Below are 12363 nucleotides of genomic sequence, written 5' to 3'. Positions count from 1 at the left end.
GCCAGCATACTCACCGGACATGTTACCCATTGAGCATGATTGGGATGCTCTGGATCGGCGTATACGACAGCGTGTTCCAGTTCCTGCCAATATCCAGCAACTTGGCACAGCCATTGAAGAGGAGTGGACCAACATTCCACAGGCCACAATCAACAACCTGATCAACTCTATGCGAAGGAGATGTGTTGCACTGCGTGAGGCAAATGGTGGTCAAACTAGATACTGACTGGTTTTTGGACCCCCCCAGACCCCCCCAATAAAGCAAAAATGCACGTTTCAGAGTGGCCTTTTATTGTGGCCAGCCTAAGGCACACCTGTGCAATAACCATGCTGTCTAATCAGCATCTTGATATGCCACACCTGTGAGGTGGGATGGATTATCTCGGCAAAGGAGAAGTGCTCACTATCACAGATTTTTTCAGATTTGTGAACAATATTTGAGAGAAATGGTTATTTTGTGTATATAGAAAATGTTTTAGATCTTTGAGTTCATCTCATGAAAAATGGGAGCAAAAACAAAAGTGTTGCATTTATATTTTTGTTCAGTGTAAATGTCTGCATAGGCTTAAATCCCTGTGTTCCCTCCAGAGGGAGTTTCTCTCCCACACACTCACCCCCCTGCCTTAAAACCTCCATTAGACTCCTTTGTTTTACTTCCGTAACATAGTGACATCACTCTGTATCACTCGCACTTCTCTCGGTTAGCGCTCAAACACATTGTACGTGATAGGCTAAGGTGTTGCATTTATATTTTTGTTCAGTGTATATATGCACACAAATATAATACTACAGGAAAGAGAAAACCCCAAAAAGCTCCTTTAAAGGTAACTACCATTACATCTTTAAAGTAACCTTCACAACCCTGTTTAACACAAACAAGGTGTATTCCATTTTTGTCAGGCCTAACTCAATAAGCACATTTTACAGTTGCATATGTGAGAATTACTCCTGTGACACCCAGTAAAATCAATAAACAGATGTATGACTAATCAATCAATGTTTATTTATATAGCCCAATATCACAAATGTTACATTTGTCTCAGTGGACTTCACAGTTTGTACAGAATATCAGTATGACAAATGAAAGCTTTAGCGCAAGTTCAATAAGGAAGACCTAACACGAGTCACTTACACGTCACTCTATGGCTCCCTTCCCCCCTCATTAAATACGAGGGCGTCACCCCTCAGCAGCCAATCGCTGCACATGCTAAATTCCTTAAATGCCTGCTCTTCCTCCCTGTCAGTTGTCATTGCAGATGATCACACGCAACCCGCCTCCACCCCTCTCGCCTCCCGTCTCCTTCAGGACAAAGCTAAACCTTCCTCCTTCAGACCGGTCTCACCTACTCATCACCACCACCAGTGTCTAGACCCCGGGGATTTCATCGGAGCGGTTCTTTCCCTCCTGAATGATTATCCTGCAAACCGGGGCCTAATCGCCAAACACCATTACATTCTCCTGTTGTATTATCGTGGCAATCATTTCATTCATATGACGTGTAAACAATAAATATGTAATTCTTACATCACGTCTCTCCGGTTTGAACTAAGTTTCTCGATGTGTGCCGTTTGCCGCCATTGTTATAAAAATAAGTCAAACAGATGTAGAACTTACTTGTTTTTCCTGTTCTCCAACATTCTGCTGACTGAGTGGTTATGACAGATTTGACAGGCTTTAACCCTTGTTCTCCGCTGACCATCAGTTTAGAGGGATTGCACAATTATTGGCTGCAATAATGGCTCAGCTGTTGTGGATCACAGCAGTGCAAACACTCTGGCTCGAGGAGAGCATGTGACAGAGCGTCCACCAGGTCAGGGAAGTACAAAATAATCCTGCATTTAGAAACAGAGAGGCAAAGGGACTGTCTCTGTAGGCTGTCATAGCACATTGACACTGCATTCCACAGAAACAGGTATTATTAAAACAAAGACATTTGTGGAAGGAAAACACCATACATTACAGTTACAAATTTGAATACACATGTGTTTTAACTTTCATGTCAGGCTTAGTCTCAGACAAAATAGAATCGTGTTGTAAAAAAGACTCAGTATGGACAGTAGTCTTTTACAGTATCTAATCAATGCAAATTTAAAATTCAAATAACTGTTAAGTACGAAACTGGAATACTGCAAGAATTATACACACTGTCTGTAAGGGTGCAAGGGTCAGGTCAGTGTAGCAATACACCATAGACCTAAAAAATGATCATGTGATAAATTACAATGAGGATATGGAGAAACAAAGATAATTTTAGAATCCAAAAAGCAACGCAAAGCATCGTGTTTAGGACTGGGCCACGGCCTTAAGGAAGTGAGAAAACAATAATCCTGTGTTAAGCAACAGAGTTGGAGAAGAGAGAAAAACACTGGCACAGTCTAGGCTTCACACGACTAACCAGACCAAAACAAAACATAAAGACGCTGTGTGTTTTTATGCAGTTAATACTTGGTAAGACTCAGTCATGTCAAGCCATGTTCGTTCACTGACCCATATGCTGTTCGTTGTAAATAATGCACTGCTCACTTAGCTGCTTAACCTTGTCAACAAGACCTCATTATTTTTAAATGAACACCTTGGCTGAAAAAACGGCGACATGGATCAAGATCTGCCTCTACTGCGGTTACACACACCGGCTCAGCCTTAATATCAGAGGAGAGAGACCCATCGATTTTTACTGAAAACTAAAGAAATATGTAGATTATTTTCATCATTTCTTTAAGTTGTTTTCAAAGCAGATTTTTAGCTTTTGCTGCTCTTTCGTGGTTTTGCTTGAAATTCCATTGAGTTCTTTCATTGCCGTTTTAATTACCAGCCTCCCTGCAGTAACTATTCAATAAAAAGCTGGTCACATGTAGGCTCCTTAAAACAAGTCGCCCATTATTGGCACGCAAATGTTGATAGGAACAAAGAAGAGTTAAGATCTGTTTTAATTGTGGGCAAGAGGTTAACTGTGTAATCATGTTTCACAGACAGGCTATCAAGACAAACCAGGGCTCTTTTCGCTCGGCCGACTGATTTAGTTTAGTTATGGTTTATCCTTCTGAGAAATGATGGTGTAAAACAGTCAGCTACACTTTATCTTTTTGGAATAAGTTGAAGAAAAACTGAAAAATGGTCTGTCAGCCAAACAAGCTAACCAAAAAGATTCATCCAGAACCAAGGCGCAGTGGAACTAATGCTCATAGCCAACACAACAACATGGGAATGGATCAGAAAGCAGAGCCACAGTTTGCATCCGGCCTTTGGGGCAAACATCTGCCCAGTTTGCCACATCTGGCTCAACCCCGGGATAAGACGGAACCAACTTCCTGCTTTGTCTCCACAAAGAATCTTCTGTTTCCAAACACATTACAGTCCAAATGTCAACATACTACAGTAATTCATTTCAACAAGTTCAGAATGCAAAATGCCATAAACCAGCACAGCTTATGTGATTGTCTCTCTGTAGGATTTGGGCTGTGGATTTGTCCTGTTTCTGATGACATTAACCTCACCAGTAACTGACTGTCTGCCTTTCTCTGGGGTAATTACATTTCCCTGCAACCCAATACGGTTTCATCACAGCAGGCTTTGAAGCACGAGAGACATCACACACTGATAAGAACAACAGATGTCTCCACATATAATCATTAGTTTAAGATATAACATACAATAACTGATACAATTCCAATACATTTTCTTTAAAAAAAAAGCTTCTTACAATCAGAATTCCTTCAATTTGAATCTAATTTAGAAACAGTTGTGCCCTCCTGGCCAACAATCAACCAAACAGAAACCCAACTTAAATTGTGGATTGCATTAATGACTTGTTATCAGTGTTGGATAAAGTGAAACGAATTGAAAAAAGCACTGGTCAGCCAAACTGTAGTGACAAAAGATGTCATTGAGTAATGGAGCCATTTCATCATATTCTAGTCTAATATGTATATCATGGTGAATGACTGCTAGCATTTCTAAAGGAGTGGCTTTAGAGCAAAATTAATTCACATCTCAATGTTTCCGCCCTGCCCTTTTCCCTCACCAAAAAAGCCCTGTACTGTAGCTTTGTGAATAATATCTCAGTTTGAGTAAGAAACTGAGGGTAGTATTTATAGACAGGCTATATTTATACATGTTCCCACCTCCCACCTCGCCTCTGTCTCTTTTCTTTGGTAACACGTCATTATTATGAAGGTAGCGAGATGAATGGTAGTGTCAGTGTACAATGGAGGCAGCACCTGAAACAGCCTGCTGGATGGCAGTCTGACACATTCTGTGGATGTCTCAGTAATGGTCATTATCTCAATGGTTGGTTGGGTGAGGGGGAGCACCTGTCTGTAACTACTGTGATGTTTGCTGAAGAGAAGCCAAGGAGAAGCAATGCTTAGCTACATAACCAAAGGCTTTAACCTGTTAAACTCCAAGCCTGTTTTTCAGGTCTCAGGCTCGAAAATGACATTCCCAGAACAAATGACTATATCTTCACTTCTAAAAAGGGGTAAATTAATAATCTTTTTTCTCAAAGCAATGATACACCTATGAGTTGGATGTAGAAAAGTCAGAGTCAATATAGATGTTTTTTATTTTAAAGTAAATTCAGATTGAACATAGTAAAAAAATGTAAATGATAGTTTCCGTTAAAAATAAACCCATTACTTATAGTGAAAACCACCATTTAATGATGGGATGGTAGACTAAAAGCTTTAGGAATCCAAACTATAACATATAATAAGTACCCTGTATCAAGATTGATGCAAAAATACATGACATTTGACCTTTTTAGAGAGATTTAGAAAAAAACCCACTTCTGGGCTCATTTGGGTGGATTTGCCATATCTCTGGCCCCCCTCGGTCGATGTTGATTGACACCTCTTTGGAACCGTTAGAGCCAATAGAATCGAGGGGAAGTTTCAAAAATCCATCTAAACATTACCATTGAGGATTTAGAGTGATGCGCACGCAGTTTGCCCAAAACCGGAAGTCCCGTTACACTCTACATGAAAAATACGCTTATTGCCATACATGTTATGATGGAAGGGTTTCCCACACATAGACTTTACTTGGGCGGGCCGCCCAGGTATATTAACGTCATATATCGAAAACATGTACGTCTGGGCTTTGTATATATATATATATATATATATATATATATATATATATTGCACTGTCCGTTAGATCAGGGGTTCCCAACCTTTTTTCCCAAGAGCACCCCCCCCACACACACACACACGTGGGGCGGGGCGCAACAGCGGTAATTAAAGTTTAAAAGTCTCAAAAATGCTACGACTACTGTCACAAACTGGATGAATGAAGTATTTTGTTAAAGGAGGATGAAAGCGTAATTAAGGAGCACTATTGGAGTGACTTTGATGGTGATTGGACTCAGGATTAATTCATTTGGATTCTCGCTGTATGAAGAAATTAAAGGACGGCGGAAGTGGAAACAATTCACAAAGGGATTAAACTGTTTAAAACACATGCTCAAAGTAAGCCGGATTTTGCCGATGTGTTTATGTGGATTCAAAAGTCGTAAATAATCTACAAAAAGGAGGAGACCGATCTGATCGGAGCAACTGTGACAAATAATCTAACTGAAACCGGCATGGACAATGACTATGTTTTAAAAATGCGCTTATACAGAAAAGCCTGGTTTGGACACTTTACGGGCAAAAGAAACATTTCTATTAAAGAAAGAATTATACATTTCTGTCTTTTTATGCCTATAATAGCTACTAACTTGAATTGTTATTCAAATTAATTCATCAATTATTTTTTATATTTATTGTAATGTAGAGACAATCATGTATTGCGTTACAATTATATGTAAAAAAAAAAAAAAAGTCTAAATATGATATTTGGCCTCAAATCATCTGAGGCCTGGCGCCCTGGCCTGATAACGGACATGTTTAACAGCCAAAAGCCAAATTAGGCTAGCATGTGAGAGAAGGCAAACTGAGCAGTTTTTCAGAAAGGTTCTTATCTTGTAGGCCTTGATCAGGCATAAACAAAGAAAAAAAGATCACAATGGAACAGTTTTGTACAATTCTTGAGCATTATGAAGCATTCTATGAAGTAGACAATACTCGCTAAAACGCCATCGAAATGGATTGTGTGAATGGAGGAGATTAATATTAGCAGATGGATGAAAAACTGTAAGTACAAGTCCAATTGTCGTGCTGAAGAGGGCTACATGGGTGCAGACCTGATTTTATTATTATTAATTAAAACATTTTAACTGATGAAAAATATATTACACTGGCCCTGACTGAGAAAAAGAAGACAAATAATAGTGTTATATTAATAGTTCAGACATGGTGAGAACTTGGAAGGCCATATGTGAGTCAAAGCTACAAGCAGCTGTTCAGTCAACAGGGGTGTAGGCCGGCTCCTACGCAGAGCATGATAAGCGGCACATGTTCCTTGTCTCGGCGTGAACGATTCATATGACACACTCCTTCTGAGGAAAGTCACAGTGGGGAAAGGTCACCGCACCTGCTGCTCAAACCCAAAACCTCCATCTGTCTCTCACATGTTAGAATCCCGATTTAGTTTTCCCTTTCTCTTGACAAACTGACAGCTTCCTCTTTCTCTCTCACCCTGTCTAACTTGACAGCTAAGTGTAACAATGTACCAGTGTCGTATCTGAGACAGATGTCAGATAAAGGATAAGCATTATTTTTTGTATAAATCAACACAAATCCTATATCCCTCCAACATGTGATGTTCAGAGAATACCCTGGAACACTCGGATAAAACAAACAAAAAATCGATTTAATTATATAAATAAAATGAATAAATGAGAATGGTATCTGTGTTGTTGATCTGTAATATTACAGTGTTACGTTGATTTGTTTGTCCTTCTCGGACCATGCACTACGCATTTCAGTGGTTTTGTGTTAGAAAAGAAAGCAACCAATCAGATCTTGTTCTGGGTGTCTGGGTAGGATATCCTTCAACCAAGGTATTCTACATCCTTGATCGAATGCCCTGGCCGTTGCACTGAATGAGAGCGTACGTTTGGACTGACAGTTTGATCAACCAATCATATATTGATTTGTAGCCAATGGGCGTATTCTTTCAGAGTTCCCCTCGGTTCCAGGGTATTCTAGAAGGCCCGGTTTGGGACAGAGGAACTACTGTAGATAATTGCGACGTAGCAATTCATTTGAAGTTTTATTCGTTTTTTACGTCGATGGAAACAGGTGAAGATGATGTTTTTGCGGAATTGTTGTTAGTACCCTTTTCAAGACGATCATTCAGTGAAAAGATGGACATTACAAAAAAAGGCCGACACTGACTAACGTATGAGCCATTATTCCTCATTAAGAATTGTCTAAAAAGTAGCTAATGATAAACAACTAGCAACCAGCGTAGACATAGAACGTTGTTTCCATAATGTCAGCCCTACTTAGAGCTAAAGTTCTTTCCAGGGATAAACAATAAACTCAATCTGTTATTGGGTGTTTATTGTAAGGAATATAAAACCTAATCAATTGACTTAGCTTGTTTTAAATCTTTGGGGATATATGCTCTTCTAGGTCTTGACGACACAGAATTGTCTTATTTATAGGATAGCAAATAGTTTAAAATCTTTATCTTCCTATGTCATGCAGGCTCATTTAAATACACCGCTCCGGAACCAGTATCTCCAACAAGAGCTTGAAAACAAGATCTGCAATATTATTCTCGCAAACCAATCAGAGCAGGCTGGGCTTTCTGTTGTTCTCCCTTAAAGGGATCAGCACTATGTGAAGTGTTTCAGTCAGAAGAGGAACACAGGTATATTCAGTCAGACAAAATTAGAAAAATGGTGCGTTCTTTGAACAATAAAACCTGTAAGCATGTTCTAGTACAAACCCTAAACTGAAATATTAACCTAAAAAGGCAAATGATATTTCCCCTTTAATGAAATATACTACATGTATTCTTTGAGTAATGCCAAGTTTTGGCATTTTTAATCATATAAATAGGCAAACTGGGGTCAAATACTCGATGTATAGTAACAAATCAAACCTATGATGCAAACAATACCTTCTATATCTTAATATGTCAGTATTTGATTACATAAGACAAAGAATCATTTATTTGGAAATACAATGTTAGAAAGCTAATCCCATACTTTACAGTACAAATAACACTACAATGCTGTTGGACTTGTATGTCAGCCTTAGTCTCACACGAAATAAATGAAGGGATTGTGTTGAAGAACATTCTCAGTGTGTACAGTAGTCTGTTATATTATACAAGATTTAACTGGTGCATGCAAATTTGAAATTCAATTCACCATTAAGTGTGAAATATTGACTCGACAACACAGCAACTGTATTCTCAAGTCATTCAATTCTATCAGAAGCCTAAACCGAAAAACATCCAAGAAAAGGACAAAGAGAACACTGTGGGAGTGCAAGGGTCAGAACGATTAGTGCTGCAATACACCGTAGACCTGAACATGATCATGTGATCATGTACCATGAATATATGGAGAGACTAAGAGAATTTTAGAATCCAAAAAAAAGCATTGTCTGGTGTTGAGCGCTGGGCCATGGCCATAAGCTTTCTTTGTGCAGATCCCTTTGGCACATTTTGTGACCAATTAAACCACATTACATAACCTTGGCTGCAACATATCAAAGCCTGTTTTTAGGTCCATAACAATCAGCGCAATATTAGCATTCCTGACAACAGCAGTTGTAGCCTCGTCACTTGTAACACTAGAGTGACATGTTGAAACTCCCCACGGAGACACTGAACTCAGACGAGCGCTGGTGTTTTTCTACAGCGACATGCCACAAACTGAGAGCCGGAAAACTGGAGGGACAGAAAACCGGTTACAGTGTTCGAGGAAAGACATCTTGCAGATGCTTAACATTTGAAATATACCTTAAGGTGTGCAAAGAAACCTGTAGAACACCTTGCTTCTATTGACATTAACCAGGGCTTATAGTTGAAGGCCCTGAATGTGTGTGGCATTTCTAAAAGCTTCTAGAGAGACCTTTTAAATATTCAAATGTGTTATGCACCAGGATCACTACAGGTGATTGACATGGATGGCAAACTTGCTCTTAGCAATTAAGAGTTAAGTATCTCGCTATGAAAGATGTCTTATGATTCCCATGCCAAAACACAGTATGTTGACATCTCCCATCTCTTTGTGTTACTTCAGTTAAGAAATATCACTTCATATAGACATTGCATTTCCCTTAAGTGTCCTTTTATCACCCTGAAAGTAGTAGAATTCCTGCTCCGATCTGAATTCTTCTGAGCTATGTTTGTTCTCCCTCTCCCTTGGATCTAGACTTTGCCCTCGCTGAGGTCATTTGTAGCTCAGGAAACGGATCAATAATGAGTTCAAATTTACTGGCAAAGGCTTACCTTGTATCCTCAGTGCCATTCAATCCAGCCTGGGACTTGCATTTGCCTCCTGCAGAGTCAGGTTGCACATGTCCATGATGCTAAGGGGGCTTCTGAGAAACACATCAGCAAGAGAAAAGACTAAATAAGTACAGGTGTCGGTGCAAAACACACTCGTAAAAACTGGCAGTATATAAGGGAGGGTTTATGCTTTTCTTGGTGAGTAGGTTCTTATCAGGAAGAGGTGAAAGAAGAACTCAGATATTGTCCTTTAGAAATACCAAAGTCTATGAATACTCTGTTACAAGTAAAAGTCCTGCATTCAAAATGTTACTCAAGTAAAAAGTACAAATGTATTGGCATCTAAATATACTTCAAGTACCAAAATGACAGTACTCATTATGCAGATTGACGCATTTCACAATCATATTTATTGTATGTTTTGATTATAATGATTGATGCATTCAAGTATGTATCAAAGCTGGTAAAGGTGGAACTCATTTGAATGACTTAATGTACTGCTTGGTAGCATGTGAATTGAAACCAGGTGTTACTACAGTCTTATTTAAGTGTAGATTATCATTAATCCAAATCTGCAAAGTATCTAGAGGTATACAATAAATGTAATGGAGGAAAATGACAATATTTACCTCTGAATTGTAGTACACTAGAAGTACAAACAAGAATAACATGGAAATACTTAAGTAAAGTACAAGTCCCTCAAAATTGTACTTACGTACAGTTCTTGATTAAATGCACTTAAGATAGTTTAAACCATAGGTGGCATGAATGTACAATATTTATAGATTGTGACAATATGACAAACCATCATTCTCATTCCAAGCCTTTCACATGTGTGTGTTGTTGGAAGGAGCATCGGCTAATACGCATGCTAACGTGCTCTAGGATTTAATGGGAACACAACGACTAGTGAAAGCAGTCTGTTAGGAATGTAAAATAACAAGCCCACAACAACGACAAATGAACGAGATGTTTTATTAGCTTATATTACACTTTACAGACGGACCTAAACAACTAGCTTCCTAAAAATGTGTTTTAAAGTCACTGCTAGTCGAAGTCATCTCACTAAACTCGCTAAATGTTTTTTTTAAAATGAGAAAGATAGCTTACCGTGTCCGGGGGGCTTCATTTTTATACGGAAATACTGATACAAATGTGAACTTCCGAGACGAGTCGTTTGGTTGTTCTCCACACGGTAACGAACAGTAACGTTTGTATTATCAGTTCCACGTACCATGTAGTATCTACGGCTCGTTTTCTCGCTCAGCCTGTTGACAACTGACTGCACTCAGTTCCTTAAAGAAAAAAACGCAGCAGTTTATCAGACCAGAGTAGTCAAGCCCGAGCCGAGGGATAACATGGCTGGCTGGCGGTTTGGGTTGCCAATCCATTTCTCGGCAGAGCTTCTTTAAATGCCTTGAGTAGATGAGGCAGATGTCAGAATGTAAACAGAGTGAAATGTGAATACATTATTAATTTCAGTGTTGCCCAGTGGCTTATCAATGCAAAGAAACAAGCACGATGATACAGTAAGGCAATGTTAGCACATTAACAGGACTTCATAATTGATCGCAATTCCTTCAAACATATTGAAATTACTTGATTTCATACATTCAATGTATTGTGTTAAACAAACATTAGTATTATTATAATGTAGTCAATCTATATTTTTCTGTACTGTTGTTATTGTGGGATTTTTATCATATCATTTCATTATTTTATTTGTATGTATTAGTTGTAATAGTAGTAGTAATTCTAGTAGTATTAGTAGGAGTAGTAGTCTTGTTCATATTATTAAGCCGGTTCATTTCCCATAATGTTCTATGTACATTTTTGAAAATTATATTCTACAATAGTGAATAGCATGGCCAATTACATAAACATTAAACAGAAACTACTGTAGCACGGGAACATATATTTTCTATTTATTATGCTACGTGTTTAGTCAATTAGCAAATCCATATAATGTTGATTGAAGTCCCTCACAATAAAAAATAATATATATATATATATATATATTATATAAAAACAAGAGCAATATATTGTACTGTAGGTAAACAATTGGTATATTTTACACAAACCCAGTCCTGTGATTTAAGTAGACGTATACCGTTATTGAGTGTTGCCACGTTAGTAAATTGCAACTGTTCACATTGAGCCTCTTTAAATTCACACTAGCTTGATTTGTGAGCTTTAACATGAGCATTACCTGTTATTAGCCTGAAGATTTTGGTGTCACGTTTTAGTTTTGAATGACATACACTCCTCAGTCAACTGTTTAATATTTTAAGTCTTATCAGTGGTGACTGCTGTTCAGCTGCCACAAAATACACCAGGTTATTATGTCCAAGGATGCCGTCAATTCACACATGTTTATTATACCATAAATGTCCCGTGACTGGCCGGTAAATACACTGGCATGTTTACAGCCAGAGGTAAAGGTCTATCAAGGTCAAATTCTCTTTCACACACATACTTATGTACATCCTTCAGGAGCAACGTTACACAACATGCAATGGCTGACCCGCTCTACCTCCTGATACATAGCTGCCTCTTACGTTCACATGTCAGATCAATTATGCTAAATTATTAGTTTGTTAGTTTTTTTGTCTTTAAGTTTGCTTTATAAACAACTTATACAGGACTTATAAGTTAGCAATTTATATATGGAAATATACATTGGTAACACAGCAATAGTTTACAGCAAAAGTGTCCACTTAGTTTGACTTTTACATACTTGCCAATGACATGATTTTTTCTTGACTTTTCAGGACAGTACATCTGAATATTGCAATACATTCACTGTGTTATTTTATGCATGACTCCTGTCACACAACAGTTTAATAGAGAAGGCGAGGTCCACTGTGTAAGCTAACAGTGTAATACTGGCAACCACTGTTTCCATGATAATCAGTTCTGTCACTCCAGTGGGGGCTCTATTTCCGAGTTCTTTCAGCTGCAGGATCTTAGTAAAACAAATCACCGTGGCGACCATGTAGAGCAACACCCCA

The 12363-nt window shown here is 38.4% G+C and overlaps 2 protein-coding genes across 4 annotated transcripts in view; both read right to left on the bottom strand.

Annotated features, from left to right (window-relative positions):
* The window catches only part of LOC117562523 (testis-expressed protein 2-like), a 55430-nt gene extending 44762 nt beyond the window's left edge, over positions 1-10668 (bottom strand). For 2 of the 3 annotated variants that reach the window (XM_034240363.1, XM_034240365.1), the window contains exons 1-2: positions 10463-10668; positions 9353-9444 (exon numbers count right to left, since the gene is read on the bottom strand). The gene's annotated coding sequence lies outside the window, so the exon portion shown is untranslated. The remainder of the gene's footprint in view (positions 1-9352; positions 9445-10462) is intronic. The other variant, XM_034240364.1, reaches the window with a different exon arrangement.
* A 1042-nt stretch (positions 10669-11710) lies between these two features.
* The window catches only part of LOC117562540 (myeloid-associated differentiation marker homolog), a 1644-nt gene continuing 991 nt past the window's right edge, over positions 11711-12363 (bottom strand). The window contains exon 1 of the mRNA XM_034240389.1: positions 11711-12363. This exon is cut by the window's right edge and continues 991 nt beyond it. Coding sequence (XP_034096280.1) covers positions 12165-12363 — 199 coding nt within the window. The 3' untranslated portion in view covers positions 11711-12164.

Source organism: Gymnodraco acuticeps, unplaced genomic scaffold (genome assembly GCF_902827175.1).
Source record: "Gymnodraco acuticeps unplaced genomic scaffold, fGymAcu1.1, whole genome shotgun sequence".
In the NCBI taxonomy this organism is placed as follows: domain Eukaryota; kingdom Metazoa; phylum Chordata; class Actinopteri; order Perciformes; family Bathydraconidae; genus Gymnodraco; species Gymnodraco acuticeps.
The sequence above is the reverse complement of the archived record's forward strand: the minus strand, read 5'-3'. Positions and strand labels throughout refer to the sequence as shown.